Source organism: Lepisosteus oculatus, chromosome 7, assembly GCF_040954835.1.
Source record: "Lepisosteus oculatus isolate fLepOcu1 chromosome 7, fLepOcu1.hap2, whole genome shotgun sequence".
Classification (NCBI taxonomy): domain Eukaryota; kingdom Metazoa; phylum Chordata; class Actinopteri; order Semionotiformes; family Lepisosteidae; genus Lepisosteus; species Lepisosteus oculatus.
This window is the reverse complement of record NC_090702.1, coordinates 53519282-53545054: the sequence shown is the minus strand read 5'-3', so window position 1 is coordinate 53545054 and position 25773 is coordinate 53519282. Positions and strand designations below refer to the sequence as shown.

The 25773-nt window shown below is 40.1% G+C and overlaps 1 protein-coding gene across 4 annotated transcripts; it reads left to right on the top strand.

The window, feature by feature from the left end:
* The first annotated feature begins 6761 nt into the window (after window positions 1-6761).
* On the top strand, window positions 6762-25428 carry ric8b (RIC8 guanine nucleotide exchange factor B). 4 transcript variants are annotated; one of them, XR_001478928.2, is made up of 11 exons: window positions 6762-6953; window positions 8945-8992; window positions 9291-9881; window positions 12459-12553; window positions 16650-16800; window positions 17545-17640; window positions 18213-18357; window positions 19193-19337; window positions 19907-20026; window positions 23677-23963; window positions 25116-25428. XR_001478928.2 is itself a non-coding variant. In XM_006633069.3 (10 exons), the coding sequence occupies exons 1-10, from the start codon at window positions 6870-6872 to the stop codon at window positions 23783-23785; spliced, it is 1584 nt and encodes a 527-aa protein (XP_006633132.2). In that variant the 5' UTR covers window positions 6762-6869; the 3' UTR covers window positions 23786-25006. The 4 variants fall into 4 exon arrangements, 2 of the variants coding, with proteins under 2 accessions (XP_006633132.2, XP_069048857.1); XR_001478927.2 differs by having other exon boundaries at window positions 25110-25428; XM_006633069.3 differs by lacking the exon at window positions 25116-25428 and having other exon boundaries at window positions 23677-25006.
* The last annotated feature ends 345 nt before the right edge of the window (window positions 25429-25773 follow it).

The following is a 25773-nucleotide window of genomic DNA, read 5'->3' as shown; positions in this document are numbered from 1 at the left end:
CAGCTGGAGAAAGCAAGACACTCTTTTCCGTGAGAGAACCGTGGCGTCAGATTTGGAGGTGCAGACGCTCATCCTGAATGTGTCACACTCGGTTACCAACGTTTCCGGTGCGCTCCGGAGATCAGACTCAGATGAGACGAAAAGGAAACATCATCTGTAAACAGCAGAGATACAACCCTCAGTTCTCCAAACTGCATACACTCTAATCCTCGCCAGCATCTTGATACCCTGTCCATGATGACCATGAGACACACCCTTGTTGGAGTACAATGGCTCAAATTAATACCAAGAATGCAGACACAGCTATTGCTCCCCAAATACAGGGACTGGATTGCATTCAGTAGCAGATCTGGTACGCCATACTCCAACACCACCTCCCACCCAGTCGTAAGGATTAAGAGTTGGTCTACTGTTCCATGGCCAGGATGAAATGCACATTGTTCCTCCTGTATCTAAGGCTCAGCTATTGGATGAAGTCTCCTTTCCAACACTCTGGCATAGGCCTTCCCAGGGAGGCTGAGGAGTGTGATCCCTCCGAAGTTGAAACACACCCTTATTTTTAGTCATGGAAACCACCACCCCAGGCTGCCTATCCAGAAGCACTGTCCCCACCTTCCACGCAACACTGAAGAGGTGCATTAACCCTGGCAACCCATCAATGTCCAGATCCTTCAGCGTTTATGGCCAGATCTCATCCACCCCCACAGCCCTACCACTATAGATCTGTTTAATCACCGCAGTAACCCCAGTCACAGAAATGGACACAGTCCCACCAGAGGCTTCACTGCCTCGTGAATGGAGGGCATGTCCACCTGATTCAGGACTTCCTCAAAGTGCTCCTTCTACCTCTCAATAATATCACCAGTCAAGGTCAATGTTACGCAGCCCTTGCTGAGAACAGCCTTGGGTGACATCCCAACTTCCCCTCATGAGTCGTTCAAGGGTTTGCTGGAACATATTTAAGACCTTCTAACAGTCATTCTCCAAGTCCCTCCAAACTCTTACCAAACCTCTACCTCTCGGAAAACTCTGGAGGACACCTCCAGCCACCACCCCACCCCAAGGAGAGCAATGCATGGAAGACATCCTTCTTTGACTTCACGGATTCCTCAACGTTAGTGTACACCAGCATTTCCAAGGGTTCCCATTTTAACAGGTGCCGGCCGCCTTCTGGTCACAGTTCCCCGCAGCAGCCTCAAAGACCATGGTCCTGAACAAGATCCAGTTGGATCTCAGGTGGGAGTAGAATACATACCGCATGGAGGCGTCTGCAATGTGTTCCTAGGACATCCTCACTACCCACTTGGGCCTCCCAGGTCTTTCCAGCTAAGGTGCCATCCATCTGACCCAACTCACCACCCAATGGTGATCAGTTGACAGCTCTGCCCTTCTCTTTATCTCAGTATCCAGAACATATGGCCTTAGATCTGATGATACAACCACAGATCATCAAGATTTGGTCCAAGGTGCTCTGGGTCAAGTACACTTGTGTCGAACATGGTTATGACCACCACACATGTGCAGTATCAACTCACTGCTCAGGTTTATATCACCCCTCCAGATCTCTCCATTATTCTGCACATGAGTGTTAAAATCTCCCAGCAAGACTACAGATCTCAGCAGGCAGCACCCTATAGAACACTACACCCACTGTCTCTGAGAAGGCCAAGTGATCTGAACAATTGTTAGGCATATAAGCACAAACCACAGTGTGAGTTTTCCTTGCTGCAACTCATTGTTGCATTGAGACGATCCTCTTGTCCACCTGGACAAACCCAAGCTTTACCTCACCCAGGCGAGGACTCACAAGTTCCCCTATAACAGCTCGAGGCCTCTCACTTGAGAGAACTCTAGAGAAGGCGAGAGACCTCCCGCGATTAAGTAGTCTGGTTCCAGAGCCAATTCAGTACACAGAGGTAAGGCCGACTATGTCTATGTGGTACTTTTCAACCTACCTCACCATGTCCCAATTAGTTTGCCAAGGTCTAGCCCATCTGGACCCATCCCTCTCATCATGTTACCCAGGTGGCATCGCACACCATTCCCCATCTTTCGGCTTGCATGCAGAGAGTCGACATAGCAGGCTGAGCCCAGCCGGGTTACATAGGTGACACAGCCACAAGGTGCTCGTTCTGCTCATGCCTGATCAATTTATTAAGGGTAATCCTAAAACATAGCTCTAAGGCACTCAATCCCCTTAACCACAACAAGGCCACAATCCCAGGAGGGTTACAAAATGAGCAGAATTTGAAATGCTCTTATTTACACTTTTCTATTTTTTTCTAAAAGGATAAGGGGTCATTTACTACATAATACGTACAGTGACATAATGGTAGGAGGAGTCAGGGCATCTTTTAAAGTTGGGGTCACACAACATGCAGAGCTCTTCAGTACTTTAATAGCATAATATAAACACTATTAAGGTAAACAAAACAAAAAAAGAGAAGGAAAACTGAAAAGCCTCACTCTTTCATCTGAGCACTTAAAGTTACTGTACATTGCCTACCAGTATGTGAAAATCCAACCAATCACTCAAGGGGGATTTTCCAGGCGTAGGTCAATGTCCAGCTCAGATTCCTCAAGAAAGGTAGTCATGCATGATTGTTCCACCTTAGCCCTGGTTATATGGTAGCTATTCAAATAAACAGGACAAGCACCCATAGGCCTTTGTTAGATACTCTTTCATATTTCTGTTGATTGCTTCTATACAGATGCATCTTCTCAGCTTGGGCTATCTTAATTTTATGGATCTTAAGGTTTATAGGGCTTGTAGTTCACAAGTCGTTCTCAAGTCTACCTTTAGCAATTTGTTGCAAATCTTCAATCTGCAATCTATAACTCTTCAACTCACTGTCCTCCATTATTTAGGATATTGTATTTACACATACAGTACATAGAAAAATATGTCAACTCCACAGTACAGAAAAACACAGTCCCTGGTATTGTTAATATGAGCAGAGTCATGCACAATAAATAGGTCAATAAGAATCATCTCTCTCAACCTCAAGTTGTTTACACAAATTCTACCCAAATAACCATGAACAAGCTACCCAGTTATATCGATGAAAGCAAAATTCTTGTGCCTTTCAAGGAACAGCTGGTTGAGATCCTGAGATCAAAAGCAACTAACTGCCATATACTGCAGGCTAAATGGGCTGTGTAGTCTCACCTCAGTTGTAACTTTTCTCCAGCAATCTATTCATAATAATATAATCTGGTTATATGATTATGAACATGCTTAAGCTGAGCAATAGATAAACCAACTTCTACTTTAATATCACTCAATAAAGTGATGTAATTGTGTTTCATTTAATAATATTATGGGAAGAGAAAATGAAGAAGCACAAAATATTGCAATTGACCTCATTTGACATTTTTTTTCTTCTATCGTTTTATGAAAAGCAGCAAAAAAACATCCTTGATGTTAAATTAAAACATGTTTTGAGCTCCGACACAACACCTGCAAACCACAGATGTTAACAAATAAACTTTCTCAGTTGTGCTTACACTATTTAAGATTAAACTTTGGTTTAAAAAAGGTTCCAGAAAAAAAAAAACTCATTCCTATATGTATTTGTGTAGTGCACAATAAACCCTACTGAATAAACAGTACTCAATGAGCATTCTGTTGTCCCTATAGATGCGTTTAATGTGTATGTACCTTTCCTTAAGTAGTTTGAGATCAAATTCAAGTTTAGTTAAAAAAAAGTTAAAATAGTTTTAAAGCTCTTTTTCCTTTGTGATATAACAGGGGTAGACCAGTTTGACTAGAGACTCAGCCGACCACGTTTTTTTTTTTTATTAGCTCAGTTCTAAAAAGACTCAGTGGGGGAGATGCTTTAATAGAAGCACGGTGTGGAAAAAATTAAATTTCTAAGGAAAATCTCTCCTGCTGTTAGGGGTCAGTGCCCTTCAGCACAGTGACCTCTGACATATAACCCTAAAGTTTTTATAGAGGCTGATTCCCTCCCCAATAATCCACACCCACAAGGAAAGGTTCACAATCATGGTCTGTTTCAGAGAGCTGTGAAAGAAAATGGAAAAAATATACAGTCTTCTCCAAACATCTCTTCCCCCACACAACTAGCAGTAATGTAGTGTTCATAGTCTGGTTATGTTTTTACTAATATCAATAATGTATATACTTATTCGAGATTATTACATACCAAACCTCAAGAAACGTTACTAAAATTTAACTTTATTTATATTATATATTTTGCAGTGGATGTTACCTCCAGGAGATCTTCAAATTTCAATAAAAAAAGTTGAGACATCCAAATGTGAGGGAATTAAACAGTAAAATACTAAATAGATAAAAAATGACACGCCATCGTTCATAACGGTGTAAAACAAATTCTCATAGACACCGTTATCTACGTAGCATCTGCAGCCTCTCTGTACTACTGCAATAACTTGAAAATTTAGCATTTATTTAGAGACAAACATTAAATGAACATTGCAGACTATCTTTAAATGGCAAACATTAACATATTTAAGTAAGCAGCTGCGTCAGCTTGTGAATTGCAAAGGAAGAAGTAGATTTTTCCACGCTACCTAAAAGAAATTGTAACAATTGGAGGTGCATATAAAGAAAAACTCCAATATTGAAAAAAACATTTTTAGATAATATTACTTTATATAATGTTTTTCTGTAATCTCCGGGCACTATTTTGTAAAATGACAACCACTACGTTTGGGAGCGATTGATAAATCGTACGACGCAAAATGCAGGTCACCAGAAACTCCCGTTGCTTTGTAACACTATTGTTATTATTTTGGCTGCATTTAGTGTAACGGTGTGTAATGATACTGTACACAAACACCTACCGCATTGTAATGTCTGCAAGGATGAGGTTTATCCACGGCAGACGTGCTCAGTCGTGATCCAGAAACTGGTGTGGTTACTGGTGAATAATGGTTGAAGTGCGTCAACAAACTTTAGTGGTGGTTGAAGTGGTCCCTTTCGTTTATGTAAAACACTCAGAAAAAGTGGTATCGAAATGCAGGGATTTATCATTAGTACTGCAATACAATATTAACTTTTAATATAGTGTTTTTTATGTTAACATATCACAGAGCACTTCACCTAAAAACAGTGCTAGTCGGTTCAATGTGCTCAAGTTACAAAGTTACAGAAAATAATTTTGAATGTTTTTTCTACTTTCGGGATACCCTATCTAGTTTTTCAAAGTTTACTTTTGGAAGCATTTACTAAAATAAAAAATATTTTAAGAAAATAAACTTGAATGTTTGTAGATTTTAGTATTTTTCTGCTGTTTTTTTTAAGCCATGAGAATGGGAAGAGATATAATTCAATTCTTTTTTATTTTTTTATCAAATAAAATGTATATAGTTAGCAAACCAATATATAGGGACCACTATAAAAGGACGAAAATAATTAATAGCTTTTTTATTATTGTTTGTTGAAAAAAACTAAACATTGCAGGTAGTTGTGGGTTTTGAGTGAGGTATTCCATTAGAAAGAAGCAGTTAAAAGATATAATTATTTTTCAACGAAAGGTAAAAAAACTATAAGATCTGGTCATGAAGAAGGAAAATCACATCTGTTTACTGTTTGAGAAGTAAAACCTGTACTGTATATTTACAGTGCCTAAACAAAGGATGAAGTGCAAAATTATTGATACTGCCCCATTCTTAAGAATCTGGTCAATGGAACTTAATCAGCTACCTATTAATCCAATTTGAAGTGTTCTTTCCTGATGGTTCATTAAAAGTGTAGAAAGACTTTTGAAGGCTGCAGGAGACATGGGTCTTTATGAATTTCCTCAAAACACCTGCCATACACATCCCAAAACAAGGACTCCTCTGTGGAGTTTTCATAAGCTCATTGACACTGTGCTGTTGCAGGTACTATCCTTTGGACAAGATGTGAGACTGAGATCCCAGGGTGCTTTTTCAAATGAGTAGGCGTGTCAAACTTGATGTACTGGCTACATTCTGCTCTTGGCTTGTGAAGTTCCCACTTAATACTACATCTGATCTGCTGTGCAGTGGGACCTCGGTTGCAGAATGCCTCTGTACCTCAGACGTTTATGAAAGTAGGTCCCCAATTATGTGTAAGTACTTTGGGATCAAAAGGACTATATAAATGTGAGGTATTATTCTTATGTAATTGTACACCCAGCCTTTAAAATCAAAACATCAACCCAGTGGATGGCACGAAAAATAAATTTCCAAAATATGGATCAATGGCAGTGTTTTGTTCTACACAGAGCTCTTACATTTACACAGCTGAAAGCTACTGGTATTTAAAACTTTCTCTCAGTGCATACATTTCAGTTTTGATTGACTCCACCTTCATGGTTAGTCTGTTATTTACTTGACCCCTTGCTCACAGATAGACTGGGTTGACTTTGGTGAACCATAAATAGATCTCGAGTTGTAAATGCACAAAATGGGTTGAAGCCACAATGTGCTCTTTATAAAATATTGGCCATCATCTGTTTCTGTTGCATAAAAACAACTGTATACCCTAGAGACAAGATATTATTGTGTAATATTGTAAAAGATGAACATTAAATAACAGAGATTATACCCTGTTAATGTTAATACAAACTGTTCACATTAAATGAGTGGAAGTCATATTCACTCACAATTATTGGCACCACAGAAAAGGCTTTACTAAGTAATAGACTAAAACACATAAAGGTCACAGCAATTTACGCCATACGAGTACAGCCCGTGATTTTGTTGTCAAGGGAACCGACGTACGTCACCGGTTGAAAGTTCAAGGTTGAAAGGCCGATGAGGGCGTGTGTTGTGTTGTGGTTGGGTGTTGGGACGGGGAAGGGTTATTTTGTGTCACATTTGTAGCGTTTTAGAGTTTGAAACCCTGTGTTTTGTGAGGAATGGACCTGAACATCATCTTGTCAAATCTCGAGACCGGCAATGAAGAAGAAATTGAAACGCTTTTGCGAGAATTTAACCGAGAGGTAGGAAATTCAGCTCCTGGTTTACAGTTCCTGACGTCAGTTAAAGGACAATTGATGTAACGATGTGCACACAACACCCATTCTGTAACGCGGCGAAAAAGCAGGAGTTTTAATCTCCTACATCAACGTCAAACAATTACGAGTCATTTGACCCTGTTTAACATGGGGAAATCGCTGAAAAGAGCATTATGAGCGCTGTTAGCAGATGCTCGCGTACCCAGATGTGAGCTCAGAAGAGCCCTGTCACCATTCAAAGCAGTTTCAGGAAGCGATTCCCATCCGCTGGCGTTAAATTATAAAGTTTCCTTAAATGCACAGGCTCATATGATAAAGGGATATTAATTATTGTCTGTGCATTGGACAGACAAGAATCCGAGAAGCGGCTGCAGTCTTTGAGAAAGGGCATGGTCAGTATGAAGATTAGCAGCAGAATGCAGTTTGTGTGAGGTATCGATGTTCAAAGAGGACTGTTGCTAAAATGACGGTAATTTATTCTTTAATACCAATAGTGTTTTAAGGTGCACTATACCCGCAGTATATCTCTCACTTTCATCGAGGTTTCACGATGCATGGGCTTTTGTGTTAAGTTGCTGATTTACGTGTAATCTTTTTTTTATTTGATCTTGAAATTGGAACCACTGTGTTGACCTAAAACAAAGACCTGAACAAGTTGTTTTCCGTTCTGTCTGACCTGGAGAATTTTGTATCTGAGTTTTGTTTGCAATTGAATTATTCCAGTTATCCCAGTCGCCAGTTTTCACAGATAAGATCACTTTATTGGCCATATACAATTTTTTGCATTAGGAATTCATCTTTTTTGCATACCCAAGCTTGCTCTCCATGAGACACACAGACAGGGAGAGAAGCTTGGGGTCAGAGCACAGGGGCAGCCATTTATACGGCACCTCTGGAGCAGTTAGGGTTCAGGGCCTTACTCCGGGGCCCAACGCAGTAGGATTCCTCTGCCGGCCGCAGGATTTGAACCTGCAACCTTCCAGCCACAGGCACAGATCCTGAGCCGCAGAGCCACTGCTCTGTCTAAATGTCTGATATGTACTTTATTAGTATAATAAGAACTTTTATTATACTAATCCTAAACTTTTGGTTTAGAAAAAATACACCTTATGGTGTATTTTGAAGCATTCCAAAAAAGAGTAGCCATGTGTATTATTGTCTGAAGGAATTAACTAAATACATTTTAAATGTATTTCTGAAACTGACAGGCTGAAATAACTAAATCTCTTTATTGTTATCCAGACTATAAAGGGACTTTGATTTGTGTATTTGGAATCTAGCTTTAAAAGCATTGGACAGTCACCCATAGGACAGTAAGGACATCTTTCAGGAAGAGGCTGTGGTAGTCTGGAACAAGCTACCCATTGCTGTTGATGAAGCTGATACCTTGGCTTCTTTTAAGAAATGGCTGGGTGTCATTCTCAGATTGACTAGATACTAACTACCAGATAAGTTGTATGACCTTTTCTGGTTTGTCTATTACGAGGTTCCTTTAACCAAATGTGTTTCCACCTCTGGCAAAGTTCAGATTGACTTCTGCAAAAGTGTGCTACCCCTTGTGAGGCACAAGCCTGCTGCATGCTGGAAGGTTTTGGTGACGATACAGGGCTTTCATTCTGTACTCCTGTCTGCCCCTTGTGAGCACTCTAATGTCACTGCCCAGGAGTTTAGTTTGTAGTCTGAAAGTTGAGAAGTCCTTTGTTGAGATAGTGTGAGATACGTGGAATGTGAAAGGTAGGTAAGTAAATTTAATTCAAAACTGAACAGCTTCCCAGATAAACTTTTACTCTTAAACAAGAAAACTTGTGTTAAGAAAATAGGTGGTACATTTGACACAACAGATGAGTGCTGTTTGTCACACAGTTGTAAATGTGATTTCTTCTTGAATAGGGTATGTTTTTTATTAAAGGAAAACCTACCAATAGTAGATGATAATTTTGTGTTAGTTTTGATTGACTGTTTATTTTTTGTCGCAGAACTGTCGCACCTTCACCTTTGATCAAAAAGAGGAGGACAAGAGAAAGGCAAGAGTTTTTATTTGATAAAATTAACATTTCGATACTGTAGATACTTCAGTCCATCCAGAGGACGACAGTATAGCAATGTAAAACGTTGTATTCATGATAATGTTGCACTAGATTTAATATCACTGTTCAGTGACAACATTTTTTATTTGTTTGGATAATTCTTTGTTGTCGACTGAGAAATCTGCGGGAGAATGCTGTCCAACAACTTGAACGGTGTGCTCTAGTTGATGTTTTAGCTCAGAATAGCTTCAGCGTGTTTTCCTCACAATGAGCCGCATAAGCCTGCTTCTTCCAGAAACTGTGCGCGGGACTGGTGCGAGTGCTGGAGAGGGATGGGTCGCCCTGCTGCCAGACCGCCTGCCTGGAGGCGCTGCGCATCCTGTCGCGGGACAAGAGGGTCTTGGGGCCGGTGGCGACCCAGGAAGGCATGCTGGTCCTCGCCCGGCGCGGCTGCCTCCGGGAGGCGCCCGACACCCCGCATGAGCGGGTGGCGGTGGAGGCCCTGAAGTGCCTCTGCAACGTGGTCTTCAACAGCCAGGAGGCTCAGCAGGTAAGCGCGGACATCCGGCTGGCGGCGGGGCTGTGCGCCCAGCTGAGGACGTCCGCCGCCTGCGGGCTGAGCCACGAGGTGTCCCTGTTCTCCCTGCGCTTGCTCTTCCTGCTCTCCGCCCTGAGGACGGACGTGCGAGCCCTCCTGCAGCACGAGCTGAAGGCGGTGGACTTGCTCGTGGAGATCTTGGAGCACACTCTCAGCATCAAGTGGGCGGGAAAATACGAAGCCGCCATGGATCCAGACCCCAAGCCTTTACCGTTGGAGGAGAACGAACGGGCCATGGAGGCTCTGAAAGCCCTCTTCAACCTCACCTTGTGTGACACCAGGGAAGAGGTAAGCTTTTGCCACAGGGGTGAAGCCTTCATTCACTTCGTCTCAGAAACGTCAGACCTGCGCTCCAGACGCCGCTTGTGCTCTTTGCAATGCCCAGCAATCTCAGAGGCCACATTCTGGGTAACGTCTGAAGCACCAGCTTATGGGCAGAACAGTTCATCCCAGCAGGGGGAGTGCAGGTCTATGGCGAAAGATTGCTGGTGCTTAACGTTGTTTGCAGAGTGTGTACAGTAAACCCTCGCTTTAACGGACTTGGGATTGAAAGGACGCAGTCTGCTATAGGGGAACTATGACAAACATGACTTCCCCTGGAGTAACCGGCACAGTGAAATGCTTAAAGGCGTGGATGTCAGTGGTACGGTATAAGGGCAATTGGTTGTATCAATAAAGGCAGAACGTATGTTGACAGTTTCCTCATGGGACTTTTCAGGGTTGAGAGGGAATAACCGGTTCCATTGATTGTCCATTAGTTGTACTATAGACACTGTGAGGAGGAAGCGACTTTGGTTGAAACATGGGGGTAGGTGAATGGCATATGGTGGGTGCTATTTCCTTTTGTATGGTTTAGCAAATTTTATATAATATACAGTATTTCTGATGCATTATATGATATTTATTTATGATAAACACAGAAACAATTGGCATTGACTATGTTAATTGCAGTTCATAAAAAAATGTAAGTAAATCTAGAAAGCATATATATATATAGAATTTTTTTGTTTAATAGTGTGTTTTCAGGCTGAAATAAAGCGTCATTCATGATTTAATGTATATATGGCAATGACGGACAGCCCCCCTTTCGGTCCGTTAAACCAAGGTTGTGCTGTGTGTCCTCTTTCACTGTTTTTCTCATCATTTTCGTTTGTTCGTCCTCCCGGCTGACAGACTCATTATTGTTAAGTGTGGCTTGTACGAGGGCTTCTACAGGTGAAAAGCCGCTGTGTTTTTATGTGGCATGGCATGACTCTTAGCCCCTCCTTGGATGTTCTGGTCTACAGAGGCTCCTTCTCATCTTTCTCACACAAACAACATACACCAACATTAATGATATTCCAGATCCACATTATGAAAGGGCTTAAGCCCTAAAACCAATCAGAGGCTTTTTAATGTGAATATTTTAATATAGTTTTGATACTATAGGTCATTGAGTATATGGACCAGTGCTCCCATTCTTTGATTTCCGGCAAGGGCCAAGTTCGTTCCCGACTACACAGATGTGTTCAGTTTTCATATTTTATCTTGTGTGAAACGATTAAGTGAAAGGGACCATAATATCTGCTACTGAGAAAAAGAAAAAATAATTTCAGCATTCCATGGTGTGAGGATTAGAGCAGATCAGAAAATATTAATTAGGATGATTAATTGAAATGCTCACATCAGCTCATCAGGTGAATTTGCTTCTTTCTGCATCTTTGCTTGAGAGCACAGTATCTTGGCCACAGGATCATTGGCTCTGGACTGGAATCTGGAATATTGATCCTCATCTTTTTAGCACCTTGATGACACTGACAGGGGCTGAACGAGAGGTTTGAAGATGTTATTGATTGAATAAAGTAAGGGCCTGTGTGAACCATGGGAACCTGGGAGGTTACGTGGGGTAATTGAAGCAGAAACACTTATTTACAGAGGTCAGTGTATATTTGCTGATCTCACTATGGAAGTGTTTTCCAGCTCTGTTCCTGGAGACCCACTGTGTTTGCTGGTTTTCATTCCAGCTGAGCTTCAAACCACCTGTGCTAATTGATGCCTTTTATTGATCTGTTTGCTTGTTTGTTTCTGCACTTGGCATTGCTTTCAGAAATACCTGACATAAGATGTTCTTTCAGCGTACAGAACTTTACTCAGTCTCTCCCTAACTTGCTTTTAAGAGTTTGCACTGTCCGTTCAGATTAAACTCTTTAATAGGTGATCAACTAATGATGAACACAGCCGGGAATGACAGTGTATCAGACATTCCAAAAATACGTTTTTTTCCCTTCTCCAAACTGTGGTTGGTTACAGTTCCAGTATCACACCTGAATGTGGGCATCAGGACAGGGTTGATACCAATAACAAATCCCATTCACCTGCTAAAAATGTGTCATAAATCTGTGAAGCCGTGCTTGTGATTAAGAACTCTGAGCAAATACCAGAAGAGCCAATGTTCCTCCTAGGGTTAGGTACAATGTGTTAACTAATGCATACATAATAATTAGGTGTAAAATGTTAGTGTTAATTAATAATCTTCACTAAAAAGTGATTATCCTGGGATAATTTTATGGATATAATACTCCGTAAAGCTTATCATCTTGATATTACTGACTTACACAAGATAATGTATGTCTCAGTTTGTCTTTTTCTTCTCATGTGAAGGTGTTTCGTCCACAATGTGTGTGTCGTAATGAGGTAGTTCTTCTCAGAATACTAATGTAGTTGTTCATTGTAATTGCAGTAGTAGGTGATAAAGGATTGTATGACGGTGAAACAGACAGCTTTCCACACAGTCACCACTCTGACATCCCAGCTGTGCTGCCCAGCATTACCCCACTTTTTTGCGTGACGCCCGGATCACATTGTTGTACATCCTTCATTTGATAGGACGGTGCCCACCAGCTTCGCCTCATCACTGCCATCATGCGCCATCTTTTGATGATTAAGACTCAGACAGAGGACAAAACAGAGGAAGCACACAGGTTGGCATACTTTTCCGTGACATACAGTTTCAGAATATGGCCTTCACTGTGCATGCGGCTCCAGCATGATGGGGTATCTACTAGTATGTGAAGTACATGTCTAGGGCTTGAAGGTCTAAACTATCGGGCCTGAATAGTTTAAGGAGCAATCTAATCAGAATGAATGCAGCAAGCTATACAGTATGATTTACTGCAGGTTGTCATGACTTCTTAAATTGCATTACAGAATCAATTTCAGGTTTGCTAGAAAGTGTGGGTAAGTGACATCAGTTAATAGTAAAGATGTGTGTTTCATAATTTCATAACCTTCATAGTAAAGTAATCTTATTTCTGTCCTTGTCATGTTATAGTCAGGTAGCTTTAATGTTACAGTAAATATGACCTTTAACCGTTGTGTTGTTGAATGAATGGTAAGTTATTAATGTAGAGGTGAAAGGGAGCCTGCTCTAAAGGAACATAAGAAATGCTGCACACAAGAGAATGCTATTTGGCTCATCTACATGACTGGTACTTAGAAAAAGAAAGATAACTATGGGTTTTGGCCAGTGTAGCCTCTCTCTTTTTCTTTAATGCCTCCCATGTTCTCATTGTTCAAATTTTAATAGAATTTAGCACTTTAAATACATACTGAACAACAAAAGTAACTTTTCACTTTGTGTTTGTTTATCTTCAGAAAACGTTTATGGATTTTAAGTATTGATTTACATAAATGTTTATGGCAGCATTTTGGATTAATTTGCTCTTCATGGCTGGAATACATATAAGTGACTCTCACTGTTCCATAACCACTAAGTCGCTCCTTAGCAAAGGATTAGATTCGGCACCAGTGGTGAGGCGATTGAACTTACTCAGTGACAAGCCTGATGAAAATGAGAGCCAATATGCCCTTGTTATGAGTCCAGTGCTTCCATGACAGTGGTATATTGGAGGCTAGACATCTGAACTAATGCCAGTGATAAGCCACAATCTGGGGTAGCATGGGTCACCTCGCCAGGATCAATGGGGAGTCCAAGTGAGATGAGTGATGGCAGCTGGACGGTCCTGCAGACTGATCCCAACGTGACGTTGTTCCAGGAGGACAACACCCATCCTCATGTTGTTTGTGTCGCAGTGGCTTTTATGCAAGATGGGCATATGACGGTTATGCTGTGGATGCCCCAGTTGCCAGATGTGAGCCCTGTTGAACATATATGAGATTCGTGAAGCATCTAGGGCTGGAGACAAGTGAACAGGCACTTGCCAGCCCAAGATCTATAGGAAGAAATTGCAATAATACGGTGTATGAATTTGTTGAGTTTATGGGTGATATTCATTTTGAAGCACAAATCCTTTGTATGTGTCTTAGATTAAACTATATCACTTTAGTGCTTGTCCGCAGTATTTTGTAGTTACACATTGTAGAGCATTCCACTGTTTCTAAATTAATTTTGGCAAGTAAAAGTTTCTACCAAAGATAAATATAATTCATGTGGAGAATTCAAAACTACCTTTGAGCTGTAACAATGTCCATCACCTACCATATACCTGGCACAGGATTTATACAAGAGATACCTTGTAAGTCGGTTATGAGGATCCTGTCACTGGCTTTTGATACCAATTGTGCTTTGATGTGGCTTTGAATTGGACCATGGCCCTGTTTTGAGTAAGCAAATGAGTTTGTTCGCCAAGATTTTCCAGGAGTGACTTTGCCTCGCTGTGCCAAAGGTCCTGTATCCACTGCCTCTGCATCGCAAAGGGTTTCTGTGCCAAGAATGGGCTGCAGCTCCACTGACAGGAATTCCTGTTTATCTGTTCAGCACACAAGCGTGCTGTTGTCTTGCACAAGGAAATCAAGAAAACATAAGGAAATCTTACACCATGAGTCTTACTACAGTAGCCAGTAGGTTGGCGCACTTTATGTAAATTTGTGCATTATGTAACGGTGCCTAAGATTTAACATCCACTAATTGGAAAAAACGTTAAACTGCAAAAATTAACATTGCTGTTTAAAAAAGTCTGTGCAAGAGCTTTATTGATAGTCCATCAAAGCCCTTTCAATCTGTGAGGAAATCAGTGTAACCAAAAAACTGTTCATAGCAAATGATGTATTTCTCAAATTTAAAAGAAAGTTTTGTCCTATTATTGCATTACACAGATTGCATTTAGCATACATTTAAATGTTTTGGAATCCACCTAATTGGCATGCCAGAATTTTAGTCAGATTATGACATAATAAAAAAACAATATTACACACGTGTGTCTGCTGCTCCCATTATATTTTGCACTAATGGGCAAATGAACTGATTAACTATTTTATGAAATTCAGCAAATGTAATTTTGAACAAATCAAAGGTTGTCTTAGTTTGATCTGCTAGTGTGTGCCTAAAAGGCTTTGCATTTTCCTGATTCAGCATATGGGTTGGAGTCTGAGAGCTAAGAGGAAGGGTGTCATCTGCAGATGATTAATGATATCTTCAGCAAGGATAAATGGGCCCTGATGTATTCTGTATCCTCACCCCCTGTGGAATGCAGGCTAATTCCATTGTGTAAACCTGGCTATAGTCTCGGTCTCTTTGGTAGCTGAAGAATTTCCTACTCTCTTCTGGCACAAATAGAACTGTCAAAGGGGAGACACAGATCAGTAGGCTAAACCCCCTCTACTGAAAGACATAACTCAAACACAGTGATCCAGAAAATTCATCTTGGAGTTTTTCTTTTAATTTGAGACTTTGGTTTCCATATTTATAAAAAGCCTTTAAATTGCAAAGGTCAGATGTCAAAATAGCGTTTTTTTTTTATTCCAATCCACATGCCCTTTTAATTTCTGTTACAAATTTCTGATGGAATTGATGAATCATGAGATTGACAGAGCTATAATGTTTAAACCCTATTTTTTGTGGTCTGAAAAAAGAAACTGCCTGTTAAGAGTGTTTGGATCTATTTTGGGTACAAGGTGTTGGTTTAATTCAGTTCTTTTTTTAATGCTTTTCTTTTTAAAATCTTGAAATCTGTTGTCCACCCATCTCATCTGAAGTCGCCTGGTATTTAGTGACCTGGCTCTGCAGCTGTGGACCCTAGTACCATAGTCAGTGGATGTGTGTGGACATCGTTCCCCTGTTCCAGAGGCATTGCAAACTTGTTGGTTGCCTATGTGGGTCCCAAGAGATGCCGTCACGCTGCAAGCCAAGGGAAACCTAGTAACAGCCGGCTAATTATATGACTGAGCCTCACAGATGAAACAACAACCAAATACACCAATAAAACTCCACCCCACATGTGGAGCATGCCTGAGGCTGTATTATGTTGTTTAGAGAAAGAACCTATAAAATCTCAAGTATCATAAAGAATACATTTTCTTACATTACAATTGAATTCATTAAGAAGTAATGGCACACAAAATGATACAAGCACACTAGACATCTGTAAGAAAAAGTAATATGTAAGCAAGTAATAGTAAATATTGTCTCAAATAGTGAACTGTCATCGGTGAAAGGTGGATTAGACAGTGACATCAAAGCAGTGATAGAAAACAAGAATCTGTCCTTGATGCGTCACGTTGTGATTCAAGTCATGTGGTGTCTGGTTTGATTTGAACTATTTGGGCCATTCTATAAAACTTTAAAAGGACGATTTTTTTACTGAAGAGCAGTGCATCTAGTTGACCTATAGTCTGAATTGGGTTGAAACTTTTATAGGGGTGGCATGAGGTCCGTAGTATTACTTTTTAGTTCCGGGTTCAGTTGGGGTTTACATGTTCTCCCATGCTCCCGGTTTCTCTCACATAGGAAAGACAGGCCAGCTAGATTAATTGTCCAAGTCTGTTTTTTCCCCCGTGTGCTTGTTGGTGTGTGCCTTGAGATCACATCTGTGGCTGCAGTTCAACCATGTGACCTTTGTTTCCATCATATGCCCTACTTTGTCATGACATTTCCCAGGAGTAAACAGTTTTGTGGTGCTGGATGAGTATAACTTTATTATCCTTTATTGCCAACGGAGCTCTGTGTTATAAAGGTACCTAATAGGCCCACATATTAACCTCTAGAGCAGGTCTGAATGTAGTATGTCTTTAGTTTAATAGTTGAGTCTTGATACTTTGCATTTCTGTCTTTTTTTTTAGTCATGCCATTAATCTGCTGAGCAACATTCCTGTCTCCTGCTTGGATGTGCTGATCAATGTGCAAAGCCAGGGAGGACTGGAAGAGTACAATGGAAAGAACATGGATGTGATCCAGGTTTTATTAGACTTTATGGAAAAGCGGATAGACAAGGTACAGTAAGTCACTAAAAACAATTCCATACTTTTCTTACAACTGGATCTAATGATCACTACATCTAAAGTGCTTTTATGTAGTTGAACTGTTTTTTCATATTTTGTAACTTCATCCATCTTTGTTGTACAATAACGTGGAATATAGGTTTAGAATATCACTGCCAACATTCCTTTTCTCATCCTGTTTCTGAGTAAACTAGAAAACATAGTGGCTGATGCCTTTTTAGGCTTTATAGGTTGTCCCTCAATAATTCATTGATTAGTAAACATAACCTTTACACAGCAATGCTTAGACTGTTGACACTAAACAGCATCGTTAAGAGTTTATGAAAACACATCCTAGAAATCCTATTTTAGGATTTTTGTTTTATTATTCACTGCGCCTTCATTTTTAGCTCACAGGTGATGCTCAATACGTAGCAATTGATATAATTAAAAGTGCATGTTGATCAGACTTTAAAAACAGATTTTTTGATATTCAGGGGCAGCTTTATAAAACTCAGCTGTTACTTGTACTTGTATATTTATATTGGATTGAGATGACTGAGCAATGTTGTTTAATGTAGATTGTATAGTATGTTTGGTATTGTATCATCGTGATGCTATATTGCACAAGTGTCATATGTTATACGTTATGAGCTCTTGATGTGTGAGACAAATTCCCTTACGGGCAATAAAGGTTAATTAATCAATTTATCATTTATATTTAAGTATGTTAATACGTGTTGCTTTCTCCAATTAGGGCTCAAACTACAAAGAAGGACTAACTCCAGTTCTGAGTCTTTTGACAGAGAGCTCCAGGCACCACAGAGAGATTAGGAAATATATTAAATCCCAGGTAAGGTTTTTTCTGCCTGAATCTACCCTTATTTTCTTGGCAAGCCCATTCGCTGACATCACTTGAAACGTGATAGATGACTTTTGATTATTACTTGTATAGATAAAAGACACATTATTTTCTGTGCCTGAGATTTGTGTTTTAATTTGTGTTTATTTCTGAAATCAGTCAGTATTTTAACTGTCACCGATATGACAGGTAGCACTTGGGCCAGACTGGTGTCTCTAAGTATTGTGTGTATGCAAGCACCCTGTCGTGTCCTCGTGTTCCACACAGGGTGTAAGACAGCCCTGTAGATTCCAGTCCACAGGCTTGACCAAGAACAAGCAACTTCCGATACAAAAAGATGGTATTTACTGTCATATGTTATAATCTAAGAATGAATAGAATAGAGAGAAATGTTTGTCTATTTTAATTATATTATCCTCTAGTGTGCTGTCTAGAAGTGTTAATAGACATTTTAATTATACAGTACAAGAGGCATTTTTGTGTAATGTACACACATGCACAACACCTGAAATATTTGTGCAGATATTTTTTCTTGTTTTCTCCTCCTTGCCACAAATCCTCAGGTTCTACCTCCTCTGAAAGATGTTAAGAACCGTCCCGAAGTAGGAACTACTGTGCGGAACAAATTAGTGCGACTTATGACGCATGTTGATACTGGAGTGAAGCAGAGCGCCGCAGAATTCCTGTTTGTACTCTGCAAAGAAAGTGGTGGGTCCTTGTGCATGTGTGTCTTGTGAGATAACTGGAGCAGTCTGTATTGTGCACTCATTTTTCATATTTGATTTTGTTCTACTCAAAATGAAAGCAACAAAGCTTTTCCTTTTGCAGTGAGGATGGAAGAAATAAAAAATCAATCAAAATGAGAGAGCTAGGTGTTCATGCTGACAAACCAATTTAATCTTTTAGTCAATGTGGGGAAGGCCAACAAAATGTTTGTATATTATATATTGTTATTTTGTAGTATATTGTTGAAAACATTCATAAGAAAACAGCACCCTTCTCTGTTGAACAGAAGACTACCAGGAAATTTGATCCCAGTATTCAAAATCCACAAATGCATAGGCAGTCAACCCAGTGGATCTCTTTAGAATGGAGAGGGAAACATACACCAGAGGACACAATGTGGAAGTGCTTTTGAACTGATTTACCCGAAGGATTGTGAGATTTTGATTAAAAAAAAACTTTCCAGCCATCTTGTTGAAGCCAATACCCTGGTTTCTTTCACAAAACAACCTGTAGGTGGGCCAGAATTCCTTCTCTTGTTTGTTGCCTTAAAATGACACGTTGGTACAAGACAGTTCATCTGCATCACGGCTTTCGCATACTCAAGAACAGTAATGAGGAGATGACAATACAGCCGTGGAGCAAAACAGAAATTCACCCTGTAGAAGTGTTTGATAATTAGAAGGACTAATTAAATGTTTGTCATGAAGAAGAACGCTGAGGTGACGTCATGAAAGTCGCCCAGACGTGCCTCAGATGCGAGCAGCACTGATCGTTGCCGAGCCGGCGGGATGTTCTCAGGGGTTTTGTGTTGTTTCAGTTGACAACCTGCTGAAGTACACTGGATACGGCAACGCGGCAGGGCTGCTAGCTGCCAGGGGGCTGCTGGCTGGAGGCAGAGGGGAGGGCCAGTACTCTGACGAGGAAGACTCCGATACCGAGGAGTATAAATCCGCCAAGCCTTTGTAAGAACGTGCTTTAACATACACCATGTGCATTAGACTCGTTACTGCAGGGGATTCTTCAAGTTGCTTACATAATCATTTCCTTTCATTTTTATAACATTTTCCATCCCTAACAATCCCTGATCAACTTTTAAGTTGTGGCTGAGGGTCTTTGGAAAACGAGGAAGAGGAGGATGTGGCGAACGAAGGGCTTGCGTTTCGTGTTTTAATTTGCACGTTGCTTTGCAGCAGTGTTGCAATAGCAGCTCTGATGTTTCTGATGGATAACGAGATTCAACTAAGCAAATTAAACCTTTAGATTAAAAGGCAGAGGTTTTTCCAGTACCATTTTGAACCTGCTACATGGAAAATGTTATACAGATGGAAGGATGTCTAGTACAGCATTTTGCGTGCTACAAAAATAGAAATGGCCAAACTCCCTTTTCCTAATCCCTCCTGATTAGTGATTAAAAGAAAATGTAACATATAGTTACAAAGGTAACACTAGCATTAATATTCTGTTTATTTTTTTACATAATTGTGTATTTAAAAAAAACTTGTTTTTCTTTTTTCATTACAATCTCTTACAGCATCAATCCTATCACTGGACATGTTGAAGAGCCAATGCCAAATCCGATTGAAGAAATGACTGAAGAACAGAAAGAATATGAAGCCCAAAAACTGGTTAACATGTTTGACAAGCTCTCCAGGTATAGTTTGATGCTTTATTAAGAACATAAGGAAGATTACAGATTAAGAGAATCTGGTCTACTGGGTTTTGATATGGGCACAACATTTATATTGTAACATCTGGAGCAGTGATGGCCAGCAACTGGTAGATATTATGGGTCACTCTTAAATCATTCATTATTAAACCGATTAGCTTACCAAAATGATAAAGCTCACGTGTGTTTTAAGTCCTTAAGTTAAGAATGGTCAGGTGTGACCCTTGTGATTTTTATATCCAGTGATCTTTTTACTTGTTAATTGGGCAAATCAAATGGCTTTTGTGGCGAGTACAAAATTGTTAATAACTGTTTTTTGAGGGGTGGCCTATTAATTTCGCTGGGCCGATTAAGGGCTCTTAAGGCCCAGGATTGGGAAACTTTGGACTATAGCTTATGTTATACAAGTGTACTTGATATTTTTTTATATTTTTCATCCTGTTCAAAGTGGACATACCTTCCAACACACAGCTGGTTGTGTCTGCCAACAGGAATGTAAAAGCAGTGTGTATTCCATGTTGTCGTTATTTACAGAACCTCACTGCCGAATTATCATTTTTTTAAAAAAAGCTCTTCAGATTTACGTTACCTAATATTGTTTTCAAGATGTTTATATTAAACAGTATAATGTAATCAGCTTACTTTGTTGCCCAGTACTGTATGTGTTGTAAAACACCACAAACACAAACTAAGTAATTTACGGAAACAGTATAAACCAAATATAAAGGATTTTCTTGACCCCCCCCAACTTCCAGCATTATATAATGCTTTCCCTTTGCTATTAGTCCCTTTTTTAAAAGCAAACACATACTTGTCTTTGCTAACCTTATGGAAGAAACCAAGCAAAATCATTGTGAATGCGTGTACAGCTGATTAGGTAAGGTTTAATTGAGGGTGAGATGAGTGTGTTCCTTGCCAACCTGTTCATTAAACCAGGAATCCACGTCTCTGTCAGCCTGCTCCAATTATTGCAGCCAGAGTATTATAACGCATTGAACAAAAGTCAATGAAACGAGTAAGCAAAAGAACCCACCAGCACACCGGCTGCTCTCATTAAAAATACAGCATTAATTATCGGGTAATTGGTACACACAGTGGGTGCATTTCTTTTCTTTTTTTTCCTATATCTTTACCTCCCCCCACACACATCCCTTTTTTCTTTTATTGAAGTGTGAAACAAAACAATGGTGCATGAAAGGACAAGAATTTATTACCGCTACTCAATTAGAGTGAGGTGAATGGATCTTGAGCAGAACAAGCGGCCAACGATTGGAGAATCTCTTCCTCTGACCATTATTCGGTCCGGCTGCCGTAATGAACAGCACGTGTCGGTGTAGGGCCCGCCGTCAGCAGCGCGGGACAGAACCAGATTCCTTGATAATAAGAGAAGGGTTTTTTTCTTTTATTTGGAGTAGTCATCAAGCTAAATGACAGTCTGCAGATGAATCGTGCGTAGTGTGTTCTCTAGAAACTCTTGGGAGACCTGCAAGTACAGACAGGAATGCACTTTACCAACTGCTTAATTGTGACTCCTTCCCTGCTGAGGGCCCTTCAGCAGAATGCCTTGTTTGTAATGGGATAATTTCTAATACAAATTGGTAAGGGGTGTTGTGTTTGATGTCAGTGTGCAAAACAAATACAAATATATACAGCTGGTTGCCTAAATCATGGGAGTTTTACTAATTGGTTATGCTCAGCCACCTTAACAGGCCCATGAGTTTATTGCTTATAGTAATTACAGCAAGCTGTGCGCGTGACAGATAACTCGTATAAAAAAATTCTATCCAAGGTGTCGCTTAAATAGGTTTTATGAAAAAAATTACCTGCCAAGATTTTTTTCCTTGAATTAGTATTCGTGCCCCAGGAAAGTTTCTACATTTAGTTGTGGTCTGAACCTGCACTCACACTTCAAAACAGGACCTCTATATTCAGAATCTCTCTTCTCAGTAACCTTATCCCAATAGAAAAGCTGGCCTATATGGGAAAGAAAAGAGCCCTTGCTGAAAAAGACTCAACTTAAATCCTGTTTGAGATATAATTTGGCAGAGGTTCTTTTGTGGTAGGAAGAGACAAAAAGTAATTTTTGAAAGCACGTTTTAAGTCGAACAGAACACATTACCCAGTCAACACCATCCATAAAGTCATGATTGGTGGTGATAGGATCATGCTATGGGGATTCTTCTCATCAGCAGGCACAGGGAAGATCCCAAAGACAGAGATGAAAATGGATGGTATTAAATACAGGCAGATCGTGTAGATTCAACATGACATGCTTAAATCAGCCAAAAACCCAAAAGTGAGTCAGAAATCTCAGTTTTTGAAGAACAACGATGCGAGACCAGAGCCACACTGAAATGGTCGGACAAAAGACTCAGAGTTCTTCAGTGATCCAGTCAAGGTTCTGGCCCAAATTCAATTGAGCATTTATGGTGAGACTTTAAGATTGTAGTCCATCAACGATACCCAGGATTCTTGTTAGAATTGGAGCCATTTTGTTGGGAAGAATGAACAAAATTACACCATCCCACTGTGCAAAGCTGGTCGAGACCTGTACAAAATGATTCGTAGCGGTAACTCCTGACCAAGGTCTTCCACCAAGTACTAACTTGGAATATTTATGTAGCTTTATCTTCTTAGCAGGTTTTGCTCACATTCAGCTGCCTTCATATACTATATAACAATGTCCAGTTTGAACATCACAGTTTTGAATAGAAACATTTAATTTGAAAAAAATACCTTGCATGTAATTCATGAAGATGTGATATCATTGGTAGGATATGGGTATGTTTGCCAAGGCACTTGTCGACAACACTGAGATTTTTCCATATGTCTTTGGTCTGTTAATTTTAATGTGTTCGGGACGAGCTTAATTTCCCTTTAAAATGTTCTGATTTTAAAGAAAGTGAATTGTGCGTAATTATGATTTTAAGCTGTCAGATAATGAATGCCCATGTGGTTTAAAACCTTTGATTGGATAATTCACTGATTAATCACCTTTAGATGAGCCACTGGCTGGCAGAGCAGATATAATTGGATTATCCTTTGAGGGGCAGCGAGAGCTTTGAAGAGATTAAAATGACCAATGATCCTGTAATTAAACTGCTGTGAACAATAGTAACGGTAGGGGTAAGGACAGCAGGCTTGAAGTGAATCTGCCAGTCCAGAAGCACTGCTAAAGCGGATGTAGAAAAGGTGTCTTTCACAGAATAATTGGTTTCTTTAGATGAAAAATCAGAATACATTACCCAGTGTGGAGTGGAGCACAAGGGCAGGTGAAAACACAACAGTGAATTGATTGAGCACAGAGTGGAAAAACAAATAAAAACACCATTATGAAAAACAAGAGGTCTGCACCCTTTCCAGGATTCAAAAGGGGTTTGACTTTCTTTCACAGGCTGTATTAATTGGCTTTGAACATCTTCAGCCTTTGTTGGTCTGAGCTTTCGCTTTCATTTTTATTGTGACCTGTCCATTTGCGTTTCTGTTTAGTTGTTTTCTTGTAGTTCGTTCAGTGATTTGGTTCGGAAAAAGATAACAAAGAGACCTGACAGGGCGATTTCGCTTGCATTTGATAATGCAGTGCATTGCTTTCATGTTTCTCTCTCTCTCTCTTCATTCTCCCCTTTCACCTGCAGACAGCAGATCATTAGGCCAATGGGAGTGAGACGGGATGGCACGTTGGCGCCGCTGGCGGAAGCTGTACAGCAGTGCAGTGCGGACAGCTGCAGCTCGGATTCAGACTAGCACGCCCCCTGCTCCACTGCCAAGCCTGGCTTAGCACCAGGTATCTTCAGCACGACAGCAAGAGCCTGCAGCAGCTTTCAGGCTGCGAACCTGCCAGCAGCTTTTCTTCTGACAGGTCTGCTGCCCGTGGTGAAGTGTTAAAAACGGAGATTGAAAAAAATCCTAGAGGGGAATCCAGGTCAGATATCTTTACTTCTCTCTGATGGTGGACCGATACTCGGCAGGAGGACACACAGGTGTTAAAATTGCTCTGAAGAAGCAGTACAGATTTTGAAATAAAACATCGGGGTCTTTGGAAGAGAAAGCTTTGCTGGGATTAATTGCTACCTTTGTTTAAGTTATTTTGCTGGTAACATTTTCTTTGTTGACATATACTATAGGTACAGCAAGAAATTTAGCTGACCCTCCCATCAGTATAAGAGCAAATATTAAATGGAAAAACAACATTTAAACTCCATGTTCCCAAAGGAAATTAAATCATTTAGGAATGATTAATATAATTCATTTTATACAATTAATATTATATCACGGTTATATTCATCAAGTGACCAAGTATGATGCTGTTCTTAAATCCACCTCTAATGACCAGTACTTTTAAGATTTGTACAGTGTCAGGGCCAATAGGATTGTCCACCTTTCATATTATTGTATTTTCTGATCTTATATGTGCTCCAGGGTGCTTTATTTCATGTTTTAGTTACACCCTTGCTGCTCTGCTAAGATCTGGTACCATGTACTGCTTGAATACATATTTTCAATTAATACATAAGGATCACAGGTTTTCTCTGTTGTTGCCAGGGGTTTTTCTTGTTGCATGAGATGATCCATAAATGTTTCTCTTTTTCCTTTTTAAAATTTTGTACTTCTCTGTATAAAAATGTTTGCCTGTTGCTTCAAAAGATGTTTTTTACAAAAAAATATTGTACAGAAATTGAATATGCTGCAATTAATATATACCGTAAGTCTGTACAATTCAAATTCAACCTTTTTCTCTTAAATTGTTTTTTTTTCTTTTCGACTATTCTGCTGCACTTCCATATACAGTCAGTTCTCTTCCTATAAAGATATTTTGTCATAAAATCAAGGCGCTTGTCTTGAATTAATCAAAAAGCAAGTATTAAATATGTGTGCCTTTATAATGCTTATAAATTGTAGTGGTAAATTGTTGTGCAAATAAAAACTGGACTGATCTGCTGGATTAAACAGTACACTGAACACGGAGGGATAAATTACTTTGTGCATGTTTGTAATTTGAATAGATAAGTTAATCAATTAGATTTGATTTTAGTGATGACGACTACTCAACCTGCTAATGTTTCACAAGGAACAGTGGCTGAGGTGATGTCGGCATGACAGTCTGACAGAAAGACATCATCAGCTAAGGGCCGCCCTGGAAGAGAGAACATACTTCTCAGCTATGATGTCTGCATGTTGGATCAAGACGCAAGGCAAAACAGACAACCAGCTTTGAATCAGCTGATTGCAAATGTCAAGCTTAAGCATGAACAGGCAGTTTCATCAAGCTCAGCCTGTTGAAAACTTCACAGAGGGATGCTACGGTCAGATTGCAGTGCATAAACCCCTTATTACTCCTAAACAAATGCACTTTTGCAATTAAAGGGCTGTGGGGGAAAAACGTCAAATTGTTATACGAGTCATCCTTCACCCTGTTCTCAGCAAGCAGACAAGTGTGGCGCACACAGAAAGAGTGCTCGTTTCCCCTGGTGAAGGGTTCTCGTGGCTCTGTTTATGGTGTGCAGTGCATTTTCCTGGCATAGTTTAGGTCCACTCAACCTCTTAAAGGGGCAGGTAAATGGCAATAAATGCAAAGCCATTCTGAGAGATCATGTTCATCCGATGGTGAAGCACTTCTATCCTAATGGGAGGGGAATCTTCCTTGGAATCTGATGATAATGGGGATGGTACCCCCATTCACAGGACACCAGTGGTTCACGGAACAGTTAGAACACCCCATTATCATCAGACCC